Source organism: Equus quagga, chromosome 17 (assembly GCF_021613505.1).
Source record: "Equus quagga isolate Etosha38 chromosome 17, UCLA_HA_Equagga_1.0, whole genome shotgun sequence".
Taxonomy (NCBI): domain Eukaryota; kingdom Metazoa; phylum Chordata; class Mammalia; order Perissodactyla; family Equidae; genus Equus; species Equus quagga.
In genome coordinates this window covers 38,541,879-38,564,803 of record NC_060283.1, presented here as the reverse complement: position 1 = coordinate 38,564,803, position 22,925 = coordinate 38,541,879, and the positions used below count along the sequence as shown (strand labels likewise).

General features: G+C 42.4%; 1 protein-coding gene across 1 annotated transcript in view; it reads left to right on the top strand.

Moving 5' to 3' along the window:
- TRPM8 (transient receptor potential cation channel subfamily M member 8) overlaps positions 1-22,925 on the top strand; it is a 76,146-nt gene that overhangs the window by 10,115 nt on the left and 43,106 nt on the right. The window contains exons 4-10 of the mRNA XM_046644347.1: positions 861-1,038; positions 3,614-3,786; positions 9,587-9,761; positions 10,797-10,864; positions 13,315-13,512; positions 19,169-19,271; positions 20,365-20,483. Coding sequence (XP_046500303.1) covers positions 861-1,038; positions 3,614-3,786; positions 9,587-9,761; positions 10,797-10,864; positions 13,315-13,512; positions 19,169-19,271; positions 20,365-20,483 — 1,014 coding nt within the window. The remainder of the gene's footprint in view (positions 1-860; positions 1,039-3,613; positions 3,787-9,586; positions 9,762-10,796; positions 10,865-13,314; positions 13,513-19,168; positions 19,272-20,364; positions 20,484-22,925) is intronic.

The window sequence follows — 22,925 nt, the reverse complement described above, 5'->3', positions numbered from 1 at the left end:
AGCGTGAAGGTGGGAGAGATAGGCAGTCAATGCAAAAACTTTTGCAGAAAAAGATAAATCCTGTAAAAGTCAAAAGCTGTGATTAGATTATGTGCAACTGGAGAACTCCAGAGACGATGACTGGCTGATCGCCCAGCAGCCTTTTTCTGCGAACACTGCAGGCATTCGTGTAGCATCCACGGTGACCCCCACTGCTACAAAAGGCCCGATGAACACTTCTGTGAATCACCCCCTTTAGTTTGGTGTATGGCATTCTTGAGAATACATATGGCCCGGAATAAGGTGACATTTCCCTCTGCACACCCACATGGCAGGCTCTTACACGAGGTTTGACAACAATGTTTAAGGATTGGAAAGTGCGTATTCTTAAACTCTCCCGTGTCCTCTGCTCAATGGCAGAAACATCCACAGACAGCTAGAAGCCTGGGCCTTGACTCTTCCTGTCCCCAAGCCCCATGGTTGCAGCCCTAGAAAGTGACCCAGCTCCGTCCACCGCTGTCTCTTCCCAGGGCCCCTGGCCCAGGATGGGTCACCGAATCGCTTGCCGCCCCACAGCTCTCCCTGCCTGTCTTGTTCCTCCATCTGTAGTCGACCCTACCGTTCGAGGGCTCCCTCAGGTGTAAACCTCAGCCCTCTCAGGTGTCCCACTGCCTGCAAGTCCCAAGTTCTCCCGATGGCTGGGAGGGCCCTTCAGTGGCAGCCACGTCCCCTAGTTTACTGCTTCCCTTGCTCTTCCCTGCCTGGGACCCTCTTTAGCTGCGGTCCCCTCCCCTCGCCCCTTCCCGCAGGGGCAGGTCAGCGGCTACACCCCAACCGCCAGGTGGACAGCGCCCACCCTGTCCTTTCCCTCTCCCCCACAGTACATCCGATTGTCCTGCGACACCGACGCGGAAACCCTCTACGAGCTGCTGACCCAGCACTGGCACCTGAAAACGCCCAACCTTGTCATTTCCGTGACCGGCGGCGCCAAAAACTTCGCCCTGAAGCCGCGCATGCGCAAGATCTTCAGCCGCCTGATCTACATCGCGCAATCGAAAGGTGCGCGCGGTCCCTGCGGTCCGGGAAATTGCGGACGGTCCCTGAGGTCCTGGGAAATTGCGCCAGCCAGTTAGTCCATCCTGGCTGCGCAGCCTCTTCGGAGACGGAAATTCGCAATGCAATTCATGCGCAGGATCCAGATGCTCTAGAAAGACATGAGTAATCATGATCTTTTTAAAGGAGAGATCCTCAAATGATGGACAGGCAGGGAGCTCTGGCACATGGTGGGAGGTTTCGCAAAGTAACTTTAAAATCAGCGTTAAGGTACTTCCTTGCGGGTGATTTTATATTTCAGTTAATCTTCTAAGGTTTTCATTTCATTTCTGCATATAATATTTTACCCGGAATACTCTGGCGAAAAGGAGATTCCTTTCAAAAAGGAAAGTTTAATTCGTTTGCTCTTTAATTTTGAGATCAAGGATGCTATTTTGGAAATAGTGACAGTGCCTGTGAGGTGGTCAGCGCCACGAAAGTCTATGATAGAGATCAAAATAAATAACAGTGGCTCTGTTACTACAGATGTTCAGCTTAGCATTTCTTTTTCTTTTTAACTTTTTATTATGAAAAATTTCAAACCTGCAGAAGAGTAGTAAGAATAACACAGTGAACATCTGCACATCCTTCATTTGGATTCACCAGATCTTAACATTTTCCCACATTTGTCTGATCTCCTTCCATAAATATCCACATATTATGATTTTTTTTCAATCAATTGAGAGTAAATTGCGGGCATCATGGCCCTCTGCCCCCAAGTATGTCAGCATGCTTCTCCTAGGAACAGGATGTTCTCTCCTATAACTTCTCACAATTTTCAAACCCGAGAAAGTTAACGTGGACCAATACTGTTCCCTAACAAACCGTCCATATTTTAATTTTGCTATTATCCCAACAATGTCCTTTAGAGCAAAAAACAAAAATTTTTTTCTCTATCTGGACTCCAATGCATTCAGCTTTTTTTTTTTTTTTATCATAGCAAGCTAAAAAACGTTCATTCATCTCGAACTATTCTTTGTCTTTCTCGGCTGTTCAGGACATTTCTGAAGACTGTAGACAAACTGTTTTTGCAGACTGCCCCTCAATTTGAGTTTGACTCATGTTTCCTTATGAGTAGATTTCATTTACCCAAGCCTAACATTTTAAAAGCTTCTTTATTAGGAATATTAGTTGACTGACAGCACTAAGGAGCTAGGTGGCTTATTTTAGATATGAGTTTTTCCTTAATGTCAAGAAGAAACTGAGATCCCCCACCATGTATTCCTCTCAATTTCCTGATGAACCAGAGAGGGCCACCGTGAGTAGTTACTTTGTCATGAAACTAACTCAGTTCCTTGTTAAATCCTGAACACACATCATTCATTCATTTAATGTTCTTATGAAATGCCTACTATGTGTCAGGAATTGTTTTAGGTGATGGGAATATAGCAGAACAAAACAGACAGAAGTTCCTGGCCTGGGACAGCTTCTTAGGTGAAGTGAGGGGCCAGAGAGGGGATGTTAATGGTCTCATTGTGCTCAGCATTGGCCCCCGGAGAGCTCCTTCACTTCCTGTTGTCTCATTTTAAAGGGGGGGAGGTATTGACTCTTGAAATCTGTCTGGAGGAAGGAGATTGGGTGCTGACGGGTCTGGAATCACATCCTCTGAGAACTGGCTGAATTTCGGGTATGAAAATTCTAAGGACTGCATCACATTTGCCTTAAAATGTTGGAAGTAAAATATTGGACATACTTCTACGTGGGAGTTGACTAAGCTTGTTCCTCACTGCTGAAGACAGCAGTAAAATTAGAGAACGGAGACAAATGGTGGACAGAGGCCCCTTCTGACTGTTGGAGCAGAGGGCTCCCTCACTCAGGATTCCTGACACTTCCATGACCAGAGCTAATGAAGGGAGGCTGGGACCGTCCCTCGGGCTGGATTCCTGCATGGGTAGCAGATTAGAGCAGAGTCATTTCCAACTTTATAGTCTATTATTATGCAAAATAATATTTTGTAGGTATTTTATTTACTTCAATTCGAAAACAAAAACAAAACAAAAATTCAAAACCCTTGACCTTGTGAAGATCATCACATCAAAACCTTAAGATAGCAGTATGCAAAATTGTGTGGTTCTAAAGTAGAGTTAAATTGTAGGCACCAAGGTCATGCCAGGAAGGTCACGGAGACCCACCCACGTGGGGGTCTGGGAGGTGGGGGTCGGAGCCTTGGGAGCGTGCTCCACTTTCCATGGAGGCACTGCCTAACTTGCTCAAAGGCTCAGGCCAGGTATTTATTATCCATAAAAAGATTTACCTGAGAGGCTGGTTAAAGATGCAGAGTCCCTGGCCCACCTGCCAGAGAGTCTGATGATGGAGATTTACCATGAGGTCCAGAATCTGTATTTTTTTAAACCAGCATCTCTTAGAAACACTGAGATCCTCTTCTCCTTCCCTTCCATACGGTCGTAGGCGAGGCCCTTTCCAAAGTGGGGTGGCAGTGCTGCGTCCTGGTACTCCTGGGACGGGAGCTTCTTTAGGGGTCTGTGAGCACAGGAAGGGAACCCGAGCCAGCTGAGCGCGTGCTCCTCTCGTTACTTGACAGGCGCTTGGATCCTCACTGGAGGCACCCACTATGGCCTGATGAAGTACATCGGGGAGGTGGTGAGAGACAACACCATCAGCAGGAGCTCGGAGGAGAACATCGTGGCCATTGGCATAGCGGCTTGGGGCATGGTCTCCAACAGGGACACCCTCATCAGGAATTGCGATGCTGAGGTACGGGTGGGTCCGGAGGAGGTCTGTGAGGTCACTCATGTGGGAGAAAGACCACAGCATGGGGCTCTGTGGCGCAGTCAGCTCCTAGGGAAGGCGGCCTTACAAGGAGCATCTTTGGAACCTCAGGGATTAAAAATAAGGATGACATAATCAAAGAACTCCTGGGAAGGAGTTACCCATGGATGTGTTTTGTTCATTAAGATTTGTTTTCAGCAAATTGTGGTAGAATCAGTTTCTTTATTCTTTATAACCATGAGCTGAATCTGTCCCCAGAGGGTTCCAGTCCTGGCTCCCATGCCTTTGTTGCTTGGCCACACTCACAGGAAGTGAAATGAATGCTGTGGCCCCTGGTTAATTTGGCATTAAGAGGGCTGTGAGATGCCCCTTCCCAAAATTTCCCGTTAGCATATTTAGAGAGTAATGAAATGCGAATTTCATGTTAGAAATACAAGGTAGATGTGGGGTTTTGTATCAAGTATGGAATTTTGAAAACAGCATTTCTAGTGAATTGAGGACCTCCTTAAACAAAAGGTGTTCTTTACTCAGAAGCTTTGGGCCAGATGCTCAGAAATCGCAGTTTACTCCACACTGTCTTGCATCCGGGACTCCTTACAAGTTTATGCAGTAAATGTTCGGGATTTGGGGAATCACTGTGGTTCTTTTTATTTTTAGAAATTATTTTACTTTTGTGTCTGTGACTATTGTTGAGGTTCCTGCGGGAAAGAGGAGAGTGGGGGGGCATTTCCTGAGTGTCTCCCACGGTGGAGTGGGAGGAGGGTGGGCTTTGGGGTCCCGGAGGTCTGGGTGCGAGTGACCGATCTTTTGACAGCTGCATAGTCTGAGCGAGATCCCTTCTCTAAGTTTTTATAATCATGACCTTGTGTTGTTGTGGGATAAATTAATTATGCAGGTTGAATAGTAGCTTTTATTGTTATTACCAGACGCTCGGCCAGGGATGGCGAGATGGCCTCACATCAAATGCCACCTTCAGGGTGAGAGCGGCCTGGGGAGGAGTCTGAGGACAGTGGACAGCTGGGTGGGAAAGAATGCTGTTATCTGTTAGCGATGTTTTGTTGTGTGCATAGGAGTCTACTCGGTGTTGTATAATCATCATCGCCCTGGTGGACACGTTACATATATTAATTCATAGAATCGCAAAAATGACCCTGTAAAGAAAGTATTTTTACCTGTGAATTGGAACAACAACAAAAGACTTCAATATTTCCCTGGTGGGAGTTTATAGGACCCATTCTCTGTCAAGAAGTAAAATCTGAAATGAATCTATAAAGATTAAACAGAAAATGCCAATCACTTGGAAATTAAGAACAAACAATCAAACAACCTTCTTATTAAATAGCTGTTGGGTCAAAAAAGAACTTTCAAGGGCTGGCCCGGTGGCACAGTGGTAAAGTTTGCATGTTCCACTTTGGTGACCCAGGATTCGCCGGTTCGGATCCCTGGTGCAGACCTATGCACTGCTTGTCAGCCATGCTGTGGCAGGCACCCCACATATAAACTAGAGGAAGATAGGCACAGATGTTAGCTCAGGGCCAGTCTTCCAAAAAAAAAAGAACTTTCAAAATTATGCAGTTAGCCTTCCATATCTTCTGATTCTGCATCCATGGATTCAACCAATTGCAGGTGGTATACGTACTGGGTTTACTAGTTGGATATTTGGATGCAGAGGGCCAACTAAGGGACTGAGCATCCTCGGATTTTGGTCTCCAAGGGGGGTCTTGAAACTAATCCCCCAAGGATGCTGAGTGATGACTGTAATTGCAGGTCACTTAGAAAGCAATGAAAATGAAAACATTTCATGTTAAGGCTAACAATGTATGGCCAAAGCTGCATCAAGAGTGAAATTCGTAGTTGTTTACCTTTATTAGTGAAAATAACTCAATAATAATAATAACAATAATAGCTAACACTTATTTAATAGTACTCACTATGTATTGGATTCCATTCTAAGTGTTTTATATATAATAACTCATTTAATCTTTGCAACAGTCCTATGAGTTAAGAACCATTATTACCTCTCATTATAGATGAGAAAACTGTGACATGGAGAAAGTAAGAAACTTCCTTAACTCACATGGCTGGTAAGTGGCAGAGCCATGGTTCATAGTCCTTTAACCACAGCAGTATTCAAATTAATAGGTTTGAAAAGTAACAACACCAACAAAACTTAAGAAGGGCAGGAGGAGAAAAATAATAATCAATCAGCAATAAATTAATTAGAAAAGAAAAAAGAGAAAGAATAGAAATATTCTTTTTTCTCTGAAATAGTTTTAACAATTTAATTTAAGGAATAAATAGGACCAAGAAATCAAATATAATAATAAATGTTGAGAAAAATTATGTGGATGCTGCATACAACTGTGTCTCAATAAATTTGAAGATCTCGTGGGAATTTATATTTTTCTGTGAAACTATAACTTTTAAAAAACTGATTCGAAAAGAACTAGAAAATCTGACTAGATGAATTATCAATGAATGAGCTTAAAGGAAGATAAAAAATTATCTCCAAAATTACTCTTGGCCAGATGGCTTCACCTAGTCACAATTTAAAAAAAGTCTATTAATAGCTAATTTAAAAAATATTTATAGTCTCCAGCACATACAGAAGCATGAGATCTTTGTAAATTGCTGGAGAATGAACAAATTTGTGCCCTTTCTGGAAAAATCTTTGGAGATATGTATCAAGAGCATGAAAGCTTCATAATATATATCCAATAATCATAAATACATCACTAGGGAATTTAATATTTGGACAAATATATCGTTAAAATATTTCTTATAGTAGCAAGAATTGACATGAACCTAAATATCTAGTTATATTAATAATAGGAGAATCTTCAGGTAGATTACACAAAACTTGAGGGAAAATTGTTGAACCTTTAAAATACTATTTCCAAAGGTTTTCCTAGTATGGAAAATATTTACAATTTTAAATAGAAAATTATGAAAACTATGTAAATCAATCCATGCCTGGAAAAGAAAGAAATGCACTAAAATCTTGATGGGGACTATCACTGAGTTGTGGAATTTAGTGTGATTTTAATTTTCCTTTTACTTTTCTGCATTTTCCATGTTTTCTACTATAAGCATAGATTATTTTTAGATACTCAAATTACAGTGCTAATTGTTATCCTTTTATGTTTCTGTTAACGATAGAGTAGTTTTGCAGGAAACCCATGACCTTGTGGCTGACTTCCTTGTTTCTTTTCTGCCCTCCACGAACAACGGCGTTTGATCTTTTGCATAAGTTGAACCTCATAATTGTTCATAATGACTTCGTCAGACATCTCTTTCTACTCATGGCCTCATTACAAACCTCACCACGGGGGCTCTACTGGGATCCAAATGCAGCTGGCTGAAACAATACTGCATTTCACAAGCACTAAAGTTTTACATAATTTTGAGGATCTTTTCTAGGGTTTTTTTCTCATCTTCCATCAGCTGTTTTTTCTTGAGTCAGCACTACACTTTAAAAATTATTGTCATGTTAAAAAGGATAGCTCAGGGGCTGGCCCTGTGGCCTAGTGGTCAAGTTTGGTGTGCTCCACTTCGGTGGCCCAGATCTGGTTCCCAGGCACGGACCTACACCACTTGTCAGTGGCCGTGTTGTAGCAGCGACCCACATACAGAGTAGAGGAAGACTGACAACAGATGCTAATGCTCAGGGTCAATCTTCCTTAGCAAAAAAAAAAAAAAAAAAAAAAAAGAAAAAGAAAAAAGATAGCTCAAGTCTCTACTCATTATTCTTGTTATTTAAACTTTAAAATCCCTTTGTAAAGATACAACCCAACACAACAAACACAAAAGACAAAACAACACAATAAAATTTCACACTCACTAAGTGGAATCAAATTAAACCTGTAAGTTGCTGCAGGAAAAAATGTGATTGTTATGCTATCAGGTCCTTGTCCAGTGACAATTTATGCAAGTCTGTGTCTTTCAGGAAAGTTTACAGTTTTCCTCTTTGGGTCCTACCTATTTCTTCTTAACGTTATTTCTAGAGATTTTTAATTTTTTAATTTTTGTGAATGGGGTCTTTATTCAATGTAATTTTTGAAGTGATTTTTGCTGGTGTGTATAAAAATAGTGATTTGTTGTTTTGAATCAAACATTTTATGAACTCTTGTCTTTGTTCTAATAGTTTTTCAGTAGATTGTCTGGCTGTTCTCTGTTCGCAAACGTATTATTGGTATATATTGTTACTTTTTAAAACAACTCTTCCATTTAGTTATATCTTGCATTTTTTGCTCATTTTGTTGCCTTGGCAGAGTAATGTCCGATAATAGTCATGATAACAGGTATCCTGACAGGTGGTTAGCGGTGAGTGTAGTGTTTCACCAGTAAATAGGATTTGTCTAAAAGTTCAATTTACATATATTTTTAAAAAGTATTGTAGGGAACCATCCTTTCATTTCTAGTGTATAATTTTTTAAAGTGGGAATGAATGTTGAGTATTAAATATCTTTTTGCCTCTATTGGGTTATTTTTCTCCTTTAAACCGTATTCTAACGGACTGACTCCTGGAAACAACACTAATTGCTCCTGAATAATCCTGCTGAGTTTAATTAGTGAACGGTGTTTTAAGAATTTTGTATCCTTGTTCATTAGAGAGCTTGACCTTTGGCTTTTCCTTTTCTGATTCTTTCCTCGTTAAGGTTTTGGAATCAGTGTTGTGTTCTGGAAGGATATAAGTGAAATGGGAATTAGTTGTTCAAGAAAAGTTTGTAGCGCTCCTCCGTGAAATGCTTGGATGCCTGCCTTGCAAATATTATCTCATCTGTCCAGGGCTCTCCTGACGGGAGCTCCTGCTGGGGCAAGGGCCACTGGAGAATAGAACTGTTACATATGAATTCTACTTTTCGTTCTGCCTTTCTTCTGATTGTGTATATTCTGTTAATAGAGTCAATAACCTTCCTCTTCTCACTGACTTTTCAACTTAACTTGTACTCTTGCAGTTTGGGTTGAAACACCTTTTAATGCAACCCTGATACTTTAGAAACTAAACACCTTTGAATGGGACGTGATGGTCAGGAACTCCTTTCTTCATATTCCTGCATCAGTTTTTTATTCTTTGCTGTTAAGTGTTGTGACAAAGTATCTGTTTGATTGCTTCTTTTTGTGGTCCTGTAACTATGCTCTTTGCAAGGGTGAAGATTCCATTTTATTCATTTTTTAATCCCTAGACTCTGGCACAGGTCTTGGCATATGATAGATGCCAGACAAATATGTATGTGATTATGTCAATGTCTACCTCTACCTGTGTCCAGATAGACACACTCAAATATATGTGTGTGTGTGTATATGTGCATATATACATATAGAGAGAGTGTGTGTGTGTATATTGTATGTACTTACATATATGTGTGTGTATATACATATAAATATCTGTGTGTCTGGATATATGTGTGTGTGTGTGTGTGTGTGTGTGTGTGTTCATATACATACACACTTTCCTGAATGCTGTCAGTTTCGATGAATTTATACATAAGAGCTCAGGTCAACGGAACAAGAACTGGATTGGGGATCTGATTCTTACACTGTCACTGGCCATTTATGTGACAATAGGCAAGTGACCTACCCATTTTCAACCTTTGTTTCTTCATATTTAGAATGAAAGCCTGCATTGTAAGATCTCTAAGACCCTTTTGAACCTAGGAATCTGGGAGGAGGCATCAGTATAGTTGAACCCGAAAGGCTAGCCTTCATATGAACATATAAAATATCATCATGCATCTTGTCCAGCTTATAAAATCTCAAAGGCAAGTTCCTTTGTGCATTTCAGGAGTATTTTTCAGCTCAGTACATTATGGATGACTTCAAGAGAGACCCGCTCTACATCCTGGACAACAATCATACGCACTTGCTGCTGGTCGACAACGGCTGCCACGGACACCCCACGGTGGAAGCGAAGCTCCGGGATCAGCTGGAGAAGTACATCTCCGAGCGCACTATTCAAGGTCGGTGTTTAGAAAGTGGGAGGTCAGCCACATGCCATAACCAGAGCAGCAGCACTCCCAACAGTAGCTCCCAATTACTGAGTGCAGCACGATGAACCTACCCAATTAGGTCTTGTTCCCAAAGAAGAGCCATTATTTCTCTTCTTTCTTTGACATCCTAGGAGTACTTCTGCCTGGGTCACTGTGATAGGTACCCTTCGACGTGCTGGAGCAATGACAAATACTGTCTTGTCCCACTCTGGTTGGTCAGCATAGAAAGCCTGCTGTCTCTTCTTCTGCGAGACAACACTTAAGAACAAATACCATCCACCATGGCAAATATGAGAGCACAAAGCAATGCAATTAACTAGGGTAGAAATGATAAAAACCAACCCACTAGTTGAACAGTTGATGGTTTAGTTCTTTGAATTTTGGCTACTTCTATATAACAGAACCACCTAAAACAATGGTTTCAAGGGGAGAATGCAACAATTGAGTGAAAGCCTTTATTTGCAATGGAAAGTGACGCTCTCTGTCTTCCTGTGGTTGAGATGTGTCCTGTTGTGGAACCAATTCTCTCATGATGTAGTGATAGACTCCATGACAGAGACTCGCTGGAGATGTTCTCAACCCTTTTCCTCTCTCAACGGGACGTACGCAAAGAAAGATGTTTATATATGCAATGCTCTCCCTTGAGAGAACACAGTTATGCAAATTTCTCACCCACTCAAGAAAGCATAGGATTATGCAAATGAGTGAGAGTATAATTATTATAAGGATAAACTTGAACCTGGCCTAATAAATATTAGCAAAAGTAAAAGACTTTAGCATTTTAAGTAGCATTAACAAATTGCGATGTGATACATGTCATGCCATTACTGGCTGGGATACAGAGACGTATCCATCCTGACCAGTGGGAAGATAGTCAAGTCTGATCTGTAGCCATCACCCCACACCCTGGACTCACAGGACAGAAGCTCCTGGTCCACCTCCTTCTTGAGGTAGGCAAATATTTCTAATAAACCCAAAATAAGTTTTACGCATTATGTTTTACAGATTCCAACTATGGTGGCAAGATCCCCATTGTGTGTTTTGCCCAAGGAGGTGGAAAAGAGACTTTGAAAGTGAGTTTTGGCTTGGTTTTCTAGAAGATCGGTCAATAAGCTTACTTAACAAATGTATATTTGCGGACTTTGGGGCTCGCCTAATCCAACCTGACTAACTTATTTTACTGCAGCATGATGGGAGCATTTTTCCCACCCTAGAATGTTCCTCTGACAGGCTTAGATTATTTCCTCAGCCGACAAGATTTAGGAAGAGACTTTGAAGCAACGTGAATAGCCTGTATATTTAGTGCTGGCTTTGGCCAACAGCCTGCCAAGGAGAAGGGTTGACGTTAACTCATGACACTTAAGGATTGTAAGCAGTATGTCCATTGGAAAACCATGGCCACCCCATCTGCACGGAGATGAGCTGTGACCATACACACACAGATTGCCCCCAAATCGGTGTTCCCAGACCAACTGAAGTCCATCCACATGCTTCCTCGGCCTGCAAGACTCCACCCACATGAAGAAATCCCAAACGCTAAGTGATTCTGAGATCATGGGAAGCTTCTCGAATGATTCTGCACCTGCAACATTGAGCAACTGAGGAAGAATTCTGCTTCCCATCCTATCCATGTAGACTCTGCTATTACTGAGTTCATCTTGCCTGCAGCCAGACTTCTGTTTGACTTTTAAAAAAGCATCAGTGCAACTGCATTTTAGTCAGTATTTGAAAGCATGAGCATCATTTTCAAGATGTCATTTTTCTAGGAATAGGACATTACAAGAAAGTAATTTTTGTGTGTGTGCTGAGGAAGATTCACCCTGAGCTAACACCTGTTCCAATCTTCCTTCACTTTATATGTGGGTTGCCACCACAGCATGACTGATGAGTGGTGTAGGTCTGCGCCGGGTATCCAAACCCGTGAACCCTGGCCACCAAAGCAGAGTGTGCCAAACTTAACCACTGTGCCACAGGGCTGGCCCCATGAAAGTAATTTTTAACTCCTCCTTTTAATTAATTTCCATATTGATTTGTCCTCCCCCCATATTCCCTGTCCTGTTTTAACTCTAAGACAAGGCTTAGAGCATAGCTATTGAAGATTCTTGATCTTCTCCTCTCTGTTTACCAGGAAATACCCCTGGAGTTGCAAGTAATTCCTGCCAAAGTTATTTAGAATTATAATCTAGTACCTCCCTTTGTTTATTATTTTATGTAACAATGATCTTTCCATGTATTCATTCATTCATCAACAGGTATTTATGGAGCACCTGCTATGAAATTGGCCTCTGAGACCATCACTAAATGAAAGTCTTTCAGGGAAAGACTTTTCAGGGAAAAATTAAAATAGAGATGTTTTTCGATGTGAAATTGTCAGTGTGTGAATGCTTAAAGCAGTAGCCACATAAAAGAGGAAGAGCGATGGAGAGAACATGATGGAAAGATGCATACATTGATACATACAAAGATGCATACTCTCTCTCTAATCTTAGATTTAGAATTTAGATTTCCAGAGAGCTGCAGAAGGCCTAGGGCGCTGTGTTTCTACAGCATTTTCCACAAATGTCTGCTCAGGCAATCCACAACCCACAGAACAGGGGATAGGAGAGAGGAGGGAAAGGCGCAGAAACTACCAGCTGAGCATCTCTTCATCTCTTGATCCCTTCATCTTCCAGCTCCCTCTCTTATCATCCCCACCCCCGCCGCAGCACAGCCCTGACATCCACCTTTAGTGCAGTAGGTGAGGTACAGATGGAATCCCAGCCTGATGGATGTGTCAGCCCTCTGCCTGTTCTGATGAGGGAACCACGCACTTTACGTCTTCTCTAAGGAAGACATTCACTCTTGGCTGAAGGAAGGGGCTTCACAGTTTCTTCTGTCTCTGTGTGTGGATCACTTTGCTGTCAAGTGAAGACAATTCTTGAAACTTGATGCCCCCGTGCTGGCCTCTGTGGTTTTCATAAAGGAAATAAAAATGTAGATGTTTATCCAGGAAGCAAATATATTTTTATTCTCTTTTCATCAAAGGGGTGAGAGAAATTATTTGACGAGAAAATATGTGAGTCAACATAATACAAAATATGTGGCTGTTGTTTGAAGGTATTTTCATATCTTAAAAGTATGAATATTGTTAACCTCTCTCAGATAAGCCATCAATGATAACACTGAATACCATCTTAAGAGTTTTCACTCCACCCTCTCATGTCAGTATGTGGAGTGGTTGATTTTGTCTATAGGGATGTTTTAAAGCAGTTATTTATGGAAAACCTAAGCTAGTCACACTTGTCCTTATTATGGAATTTGGTTTCAGCACAGGATGTAATACAACTGGCTTACATTTCTCATTCATGAAGCAATTGCAAACTTTTGGTTTGCTTCTGATTGAAAATAAAAGTCCAAAGGGAAAAAGGCAGGGATGTGTCCATATGTTCGGTTCACCAACTTGATTTGGAACTTGGTCCCGAGCTGGGTTCTGTGGATGCTCAGGGTCCCTTCCAACTGGCCCACCCTCTCTCCCCTCTCCCAGGCCATCAACACCTCCATCAAAAGTAAAATTCCCTGCGTGGTGGTGGAAGGCTCGGGGCAGATTGCCGACGTGATCGCGAGCCTGCTGGAGGTGGAGGATGCCCTCACATCTTCCATCGTCAAGGAGAAGCTGGTGCGCTTCTTACCCCGCACCGTGTCCCGGCTGCCGGAGGAGGAAACCGAGAGCTGGATCAAATGGGTGAGTTGCAGGGGGGCCAAGGTCCTGGGAAGGGAGAAAGCCTGAAATGCCCGGCGCCATAGCAGCTGAGGGTGTTTTATACATTCTCTGTGACTTTGAGACTCTCCTCTGGCCCAAACCACTTTCTTGCTGGAAATTGAAGCTCACAGAAGGAGGCAGGTCTTGATACCTCATAAAGGGGTGGCACATGAGGTTTACACTCAAGTCTGTCTGTTTGTGAAGCTGGTACTCCTTTTACACCATGATGTCCACCAACGTTGAGCTTCTGTGCTTTGTATGTATGAGTGGTGGAAAGAAGGAGGAAAGAAACCCCTGATAATGATGTTTAAGAAACGCGGATTCTAAATTGGGTCTACATCCATAGGAGAAGTTGTTCCTACAGAATAATTGCCTTTCTAAATTAACTGGCCTGTGACTCAATTCAGAATCTCTCACCTTGCTCTTTAGATCATGTAAGAAATGCGCACTTATTGGAATATCATTATGCTTCTTATTTTAACATCATGCTATGCCTTCTCATCTTTCTCTCTGTTTCATGACTGCCATTGACTTGAAATGACTTTCATTTTCTTGACTGCTCAGTTCGTTAGAAGCTCATGTTAATATCAGGAGGTGCATCCACATCAGCTCATTCAAAAATGACCTTTATATTTGGATCATGTGAGGAGCATGTGCTGCCGTTTGGAAATTTTCCCATAAAGGAAATAGCAGGCTGTAGTCAGTCAGAGTTAATTTAGTCATAGAGCCCATTTTACCATGAGAGTTGAAGGTTGGGTTTAGTATAAATAATAAAAAAAAATTCTTTCGCTAGATGGGCATTTCAATGATACTTAGTTGTGGAAGAACCCCAAAATACTAAATACAGCAAACTGAAATCCTGGAATAGCAAAGATCATCTTTTTTTTTTTTTTCTCCTTTATTTTTATTACACAAGTAATGCATGTTCATTGTGGAGAAAATATGAAATAAAGATAAACAAAAAGGAAAAACAAAATCAACAGAATTCCCTCCATAGAGATAGTTTCTTGACACTTTGGATTCATTTCTAACCCTTGATATTTTTTCCGTCCCCCAAAACAGGTCATTTGCGTGTCTAATCACATACATGTAAACACGTATTTCACATGCACACACATTTACACCCATGTTTTGTTAACCAAATGGAATCATGTGATATGTTCTGTTTTTAGCCATTTTTGAACTCACCGTTTCTCACAAGTGTAGAGCGTTCCGTGGGGTGGCTGTGCCATGGCTGATCTAACCACATCCTGCTCTGTGACCCTGGAGCTGATTCTAGGCTCTCACTCAGGCCGAGCTGGCTGGGCCTCCAGGCCCACCCTGCTCCCCGCTGGTCTGAGGGTGACTTAGGCTCCTGACCATCCTCCAGTGGCTTCCCCAAAGGGGCCTGGTAGGGCCCTCAGGGCACCGGCACCCATTCCCTGCCGAGCACCAACACGGGGATCCTGGGGTTCAGTCCTCGACAGTCTGACAGGCCAAACGGGCATCTCTGTATGTGGGAAGGCCGTCCCTGTGATGGAGATCATCTTCTTGCTCATGGTAGCCCTTGTCATTATTTATGGCCAGCCTGGACAACCAAATTCTTGTAAATAATGAGAGAAATCAACCCAGTCTTCCAGGCCACCAGGTACTCTGTAGTGAATTAACAGACTATGGGACCCTATTGGTCTTATTTAATTTCAGATAAGGGGGCAGTTAGGTGATAATCCTGATGACGTGCAGAGGGATCGAAGTGATTAGGAAGCAAGTCCTTGCTGGGTTAAGCCTCCTTGTCTAAGATTCAGAATTTAAAAATGCAGATGCATCTTCTTCCCAGGGCTGAGGGTCAATGTTGGTGCTGAATGATGTCCTGCACAACAAATGCTTACATGATATTCCTACTCGAGAAGTTACATTTTGCAGATTTTACTAAAAAAGGTAAACCTGGTGGTTTTGTATGCAAGTTTGTCCTGGGATTTCTTGTATATTGGCCACGTCCAGTTGAGAGACAGACATAAGAATCGGGGAAATAGAGATCAAATATCAGCTTCATTGATGATGGAGGTAAAGTTGAAAGATGTGGCTTCGGGGGGCATCCACAATGGGCCTCCTTCTGCTGAGCCCCAGAATGGGACAGATGAGCCCACCCAAACAGAGGCAACTGCTGGGCTCCCCGCCAGGCTAGGCATGTGGCTGATGGCAGACCATGGCACTAGCATTCTGCAAAGAGCAGATCCCAACGGAGAAGCAGGAAAGGGCTGGCTGGGCAAGGCCAAAGTCACCAGTCTGATGTGTCACCCCCCTACCTTGAGTAGCGGTAAGTGAAAGGGGTGGAGATGCTCCAGGGGCCTAATTGGCATGGAGATCCCTCTGCCTGGAGACGTGTGGGTGAGGAGAAGGAGTTTTCCCTCCCCAAAGTGGTTATGCATTTTCTGTTCTCTGCATTTTTAGACCTAACAGTCTGAGTCAATTCCAGACATGTGGATGGCACAGTCCCAAAGTGTAAATATCGGTGTAAGTTATTGCATGTTGAGCTCTGTGCTCAAGGTAATTTCCTGTGATGGATGGAAATTCAGTGGTTAGTTCAAGGATACGCATAGAGGAAGATATAGTCAGCTCCCAAGTTACCCACCAAAGATGGCCCTGGGTCCGTTCTAGGACTTTCCTCATACTCCTCGTACATGTTGGCTTGTAGAGTTGGAACAGGTCATATCCAAAAGGCCGTTCCACCTAATGAAGAATTTTGATTTCTGCTTCAAGAAAATCATTACAGAAAGCTCATCTGAAGCAGGCTAAGATCAGACACATTTCGCTTTCTGTGAATATATTATCCTTTCTGGGATTCGTGTCTAATTCATATTCATATCTAATATGTTAATGATATATCATAATTATAATCATATCAATCAGAAGATGTACATCATTAGTAAAAATTAGTCTGGCATTTTAATGATGTGCTCCTATGAGGTTTTGCAGTTGGTACAGATTTCCCAAAAGACCAAGCTTGAGAGTAGAACTATTAATTAATGAATGTATACATTCAGTCAAATATTAATTGAGCAAAGTCCCAGCATAATTGTGGATGACCTCACTGATCATGTGGACAACCAGCCCAGAAACCTGGACTCATACTTTGTCGACCTTTTCAAGAGATCCCAGGGGCCAGCCCCATGGCCAAGTAGTTAAGTTTGTGTACTCCGCTTTGGCATCCCAGGGTTTGCTGGTTCAGATCCTGGGCATGGACCTAACACCGCTCATCCGGCCATGCTCAGTGGTGTCCCACATAGAAGAACTAGGATTTACAACTAAGATATACAACTATGTACCGGGACTTTGGGGAGAAAAAAAGTAGGAAGATCGGCAACAGATGTTAGCTCAGGGCCAATCTTCCTCACCAAAAAGAAAAAAAAAAGGGAAGAAAAATAGCATACATTACAAAGAGACTTTGTATACTTCTTCCTGGGGTCATGCCCTTCTCTTCTACCAGTTCTCTCAGAGTTGTTCCCCCGTATCTACTCCTTGCCTTCTCAAAAAATTGACCCTTCATAATCTCCCATCTATCAGCCAACCTCGATATCATTCATTCATTCATTTCAAACTCTTTCATCTACTCATTTATTCAGTTGACATTTATTAAATGAGCACATACTCTAAGCCAGGTTCTGGAATAGGCACTTCAGAAAGAATAGTATACACAACAGAAAGAGTCTGTCTTCATAGAGAAAACAGAAACTGAAGAAAAGTTCATATTGAGTGACTACAATAGAAAGCATTGTATAATTTCAAGCTGAAATGGGTGTTGTGAAGAGAGGTAACATGAATTCAGAATGGCTTGAGCCAAGGGAGCCTGGCCTGGTATCAAAGTCCTTTCAGGGGAATGCTTCTCAGAGGAAGTGATGTGGGAGCTGTGATGTGAAGGATGAGTAGAGTTAAAGGGGTGAGGGTTGGAATTGAAATCATGGAAGCAGCATGTGCAAAGGTCCTGAGGTCCAAGGTAAGCATGGCCTACCTGAAAAGCTGAAAGATGGCAATGAGGATAGATATTGTGGGTGGAAGCTGGAGAGCTTACAAAGGGCCATGTCAGGGAGCTCCTTGAACCTCATTTTAAGGTTCTGGTTTTGTTCAAGTGTAATGAGAAGTCACTGAAAGGTTTGAAGCAGGGCGAGAATGTGATCAGGGTTGTGTTTGGGAAAGCTCACACCGGCTGCAGTTGGGGGACAGGATTGGAGGAGGCAAAAGTACACGAGTGGAGAAGCGGAGACCAGGTAGGAACCCCTGCAGCCGTCTCTGGGTCCCATCGGTTTGCTCTGGATCCATGTTCACTTTCTCCTTTTCCCTTTTCATTTCAAAGGAAAGGATGTTTCAGCCCCTCTGTGCTCCCACCATGTCTTGTGTCCCAGAGCAGTGGAACCTGGACCCCTCCCTGCCTGTCGTTTCTACTCAGACCCCTCTCCTTCTGCCAGCACGGGGAGAGGGCCTTTGCCCTCATGCACCGCCTCCCACTCTCCATTGAACCCACTACGGAGTGTATTTTCCTGAAGTTTTTATTTATTTCCTCCTCACCTCGGGCGCCTTTAAACCAAGGCCTCCAGCACCACCTTCCCCAGGACACTACAGCCTTAAAGGTCACCTCCTAAAGTCCAAACCCAAGGACACCTCTTGGTCCACATCTTTCATCCTCCCAACCTGACCTGAGACTTCCCTCTGCCGCCTGGCCCAGACACTCTGGGGGTCCAGGTCCCCGTTTCCAAATGTTGCCAGGAAAACCCACCACCACCTGGAAGGCAGTCTAACCAAAACCAGACTTGCTTCCTCCTCTAGAAGATGCACTTCCTCACCAGGCCTCCACCAAGATCACCAACACCCAAAACCATGGAATCTGGGGCTCTGTCCATCCCCAGCTCGTTAATTTTTTTTTTCTGGTGAGGAAGATTGGCCCTGAGCTAACGTCAATTGTCAATCTTCCTCTTTTTGCATGAGGAAGATTGGCCCTGAGCTAACATCTGTCCCAGTCTTCCTCCACTTTGTATGTGGGACACCACCACAGCGTGGCTTGATGAGTGGTGTGTAGGTCTGTGCCTGAGATTTGAACCTGTGAACCCCATGCCACCAAAGCAGAGCACACGAACTTAACCACTGCTCCACTGGGCCAGCACTCCCCAGCTCTTTAATTTTACAAAATATTTGAAGTTAAACATTACAGAAAATCACCAAGGATAATATAGCAAATTCCTTATCTCTCTAATCACCAAGTCCTCTTGGCTCTCATTCACAGCGAACTTCTTAGGTTTAAGCTCTTGTGATCACACTTGGATGATTTCTGTGGTTTTCTGGTACCCTTTCCTCGTTTATTCATTCATTCATTCAACAATTGAATTCGTTACACACACACACACACACACACTCGCCCTTAGTCAATGAGTCTCTCAGGTTTTGGACAGTGGCCTTGTATAACCGGTACTTTATTCTCATTATGGTAAAGGACTTGTTATTCCAGTTTAGAAAGGCGTCGTAGGTGAGAGAAGGAGATCTGGAACACCCCTGTCGGTGGTCTTTATAAAAAAAGTGGAATAAAAGATTCCTCACCAAAAGAGAGGAGTTTAGGCTCCTCATGCCTAAAATCAGTTGGCTGACAGCTCTGCTCTTTACATCTTGCCAGCTCAAAGAAATTCTCGAAAGTTCTCACCTATTAACAGTTATTAAAATGGAGGAAGCTGGGGATGAAATTGTGAGCAACGCTATTTCCTACGCTTTGTACAAAGGTGAGTAAAAATGGCTCATTTAGACGTTTCAGCTTTGTGTGGCTTTCCATGACTAGCATTTATTTTTTTTTAACAGCTTTATTGAAATGTAATCTTGCACTTAATTTTGATTATCATAGATTGGAAGCTAGAATAACCACTATTGACCTGCTGAGTTAAATCTCCTTAGTTGAATGAATTTAATACAACAAGAATTTGTATGTCGTTAAAATACTGGTCAAATACAATCATGGCAGTCGCCAAAGAGCTGTCTTTAACTGAAATTTAAAATCTTTATCTGAGCCTCAGACTCCATTGAGAATGTAATAAAAGCTATGGACCTTTGTCCTAAGGTTCCATGTATATGCACACACAGGCACACACACGCTTCACACACATAAATAATTTTACATTCAATTTCAGGGGTTTACAAATCTCTTGAAGCTTGTGAATGAACCTCAGTTTTCAAATTCTCATCTGTGGTCTTTGCTGTCTTAGAACTCCATCAAGGTGGATATTACCTGAGGGAAACAGATCCTCGGCAAAGAACAGCTGGAGCTGGGCCTCCTGATGAAAATACGTCAGATGTGCAGAGTAGGGCGAGGGAACCAGGACGTGCGATTTAAGCATCAGCTGTTTATTAGAATCATTCTTATTGTGCTGGCCAGAAATTTGGTCATAAGGATATTTATTAAAATGGCATTATATCTATAGAGATACATAGATACAGAAAATATCAGCTCTGGAAAAGACAAGTAGAACATTTTATAATGTGGCTCATTATTTCACAGATTTAGATATAGTGTAAGTCAGATGTGGTCCTTGAAATGTAACACTTATGGAATCTGAATCTATGCAAAAATATCAATATACCGTAGTTATACTGTTAGGATATGAAATGGAAAGATATTATTTTTGCCTGGATTGATCCTCATTATATGCTTTGGGACACAGAATATGGATAAGAATGAATGAAAATACAGTGAGATGACGGTTCTCAGTGTTTGTAAGAGAGATGCTTAGACTCTCCTTTGATAATTGGCCATATGAAATTGTTCTGACTCTCTTATTTCTGGGCCTTTGGTGAGGTGATTTTTTTCCTGTCCTCTGACAGCCTTTAGCACCAATGAACAGGATAAGGATAACTGGAACGGGCAGCTGAAGCTTCTGCTGGAATGGAACCAGCTGGACCTAGCCAATGATGAGATTTTCACCAACGACCGCCGATGGGAGGTAAATAAGAAGCCCTCCTGGGTTATCCCAGTGTCGCATCTGGTCCATTTCTGACAAAGTCTTCAATACTGAATCTTGCAAAGGATTATTCTGTTCTGGTGTATCAGTGTTGCTGAGCCTCATTTGCCTCATCTGTAGTATGGGATAATAACATTGACGTAGTAGGTTTGTTGTGAAGAGATAATACAAATAAATGCACCTCTGTGAGAAAACATCAACCCACCAACACCATCCAAAGTTTATAGCTCTTCAACCATGATATGAGAGGGGACCCTTTATCTGGGTGTAGAGGTGTAGATGTCTTCTGGGGAGCAGATCGGCAGAAGTATATAAGGAAAATATGTGCAGAATGATCGAAAGGAGTTTACCAGAAGTAGCTCAACTAAAAATCAAGACAGTGGTCCTCATTTTGCACCCTGCCCCACCTGCCTAACCTCGTTCTGATAAGAAAATTGTCAGCAGTGAGATGCATAAGGGAACAATAGAATCAGTAGATTGAAAACATGCAATGAATGCCTTAGAGCTAGAAAATTGAGACTCCCCCAGTATGGAAGTTGTATGTCTAAGGCCAATTGTATAATCAAAGATGAAAACTTGATTTATATTAACATATGGTCAATTTTAATAATAGAATGCAAATAAAGTAATGGCTTATGGATTTTTAAATTATTCATTCCTTTAGCAAACATTATCTTGTGTTTGGTCTTTGCAGTGTAATGAACCTCATCACACATTACAAGCCTTTATTTAGTTGAGAGAACATAGAATTCTGAGCAGATCTAGTTAATTGATTCATAAATGAATCTCCATGTGTAAAATGTCCTATTTAAGTAAGGTCAGATTGTGCAAATAAGCATAAACTCAGGCACGTATTGAATGGTACATTTAATTTTGTTAAGTTACCTGAAGATAGTTAAGGGTGAAGGCCTCATGGTTAAGAGAGTAAACCCTGGAGCCAGCTCATCGGCATGAGTTTACCTCTGCAAGTGACTTAACCTCTTTGTGCCTCAATTTCCCCATAGTGTGGAGAGTTGCAGCCAGCTCCTACTGGTCTTAGCAAGAGGTGACTGCTAAATGTTTAGGGGTTTTGTGAGTCGGTTGTTAAATACAGTTATTATTAAAAATTAGATAAACTTAAAAACTAAATAAATTTTATTAAAAACAAAAATGATAAATAATCAAGACTCAACACTTTCTGATTATTTTACTACGTTTACTGTGGTCTGTGCTCTGGAGGTTATTTATATCTATTGTACTTGTGTGCTGGAAATACTATATGGTGGTGTGCTGCTCCATGTCCATTTCCAATTCTCCATTCAATGATGTCACATTGGTAGCTGAAAACCGGCCATGGTGGGAGCGTGTACACCATGCCCTTGTTGTTATGTGCTGTCAAGTCATCTCTGACCCCTGGTGACCCTCTGAGTGAGTGATGTCCACAGTGTCCTGTCCTCAGCAGCCCTACTCAGCTCCTGTAGACTCATGCCTATGACTTCCTTGTAGAGTCACTCGTCTCATATCTGGCCTTCCTCTTTTCCCGCTGCCTTCTACTTTGCCCAGCATTATGGTCATTTCCAGAGAATCCTGCCTTCTCATGATGTGCCCAATAGGACAGCCTCAGTTTTATCATTTTTGCTTCCAGCGATAGTTCAGGCTTAACTTGCTGTAGGACGTGCTTGTTCATCTTTCCAGCCTCCCAGGCTATCCGTTGAGCTCTCCTCCAACGCCAGATGCCAGATGAATCCATTTCTCTCCTCTCAGCCCTCTTCACTGTCCAGCTTTTGCACCCATAGAGGGTAATCGGGAATATGAGAGTGTGGATAACCTTGCCCTTCCTCTTTAACGACACTTCCTTACACTTGATGATCTTTCCTAATTCTTTCATTGCTGCCCTTCCAGGTGACGAGCAGCAGAACCTAGCTCATCAGATTGTTCTGATGATCAAATCAGATAAGTTTTCTAAGTGCTTAGAACATTGGCACATATTAAGTGCTATATAAGTCTTTGTTTAAAAATAAATAAGAATCTTTGGAATAATAGTAATATTTGTGTAACCTTTTATGATGCACAGAGCGGTTTCATTGTGTTAGTTTACTTGGCCCTCACACCAGCCCGTAACAGGGACGATCTCATTTTGCTGGTTAATAAGCCAGGGCTCCGTGGGTACCACAGGACGCGGAGTGACTGATGTTTTTTTGAGGGTCTGCTCTGAACTTGAATCTCTGAAGGCATCTTGACCTGTATTTTGTCTCATCTCGTCCCCACCAGCACCTCTTTATAGAAGAGCCAACAGGCTCAGAGATGCAGTCTTCTTCCAGGTCACTCATCCGGGTGATGGTAGAACCAAGGTTTGGAAGCGAAGATGTGTCTGGCTGCAAAGCCTTCCTCTTTCTCATCTGCCAGTGTGGTCCCTGGACCAGTGCCACGTGGGCATAACCTGGG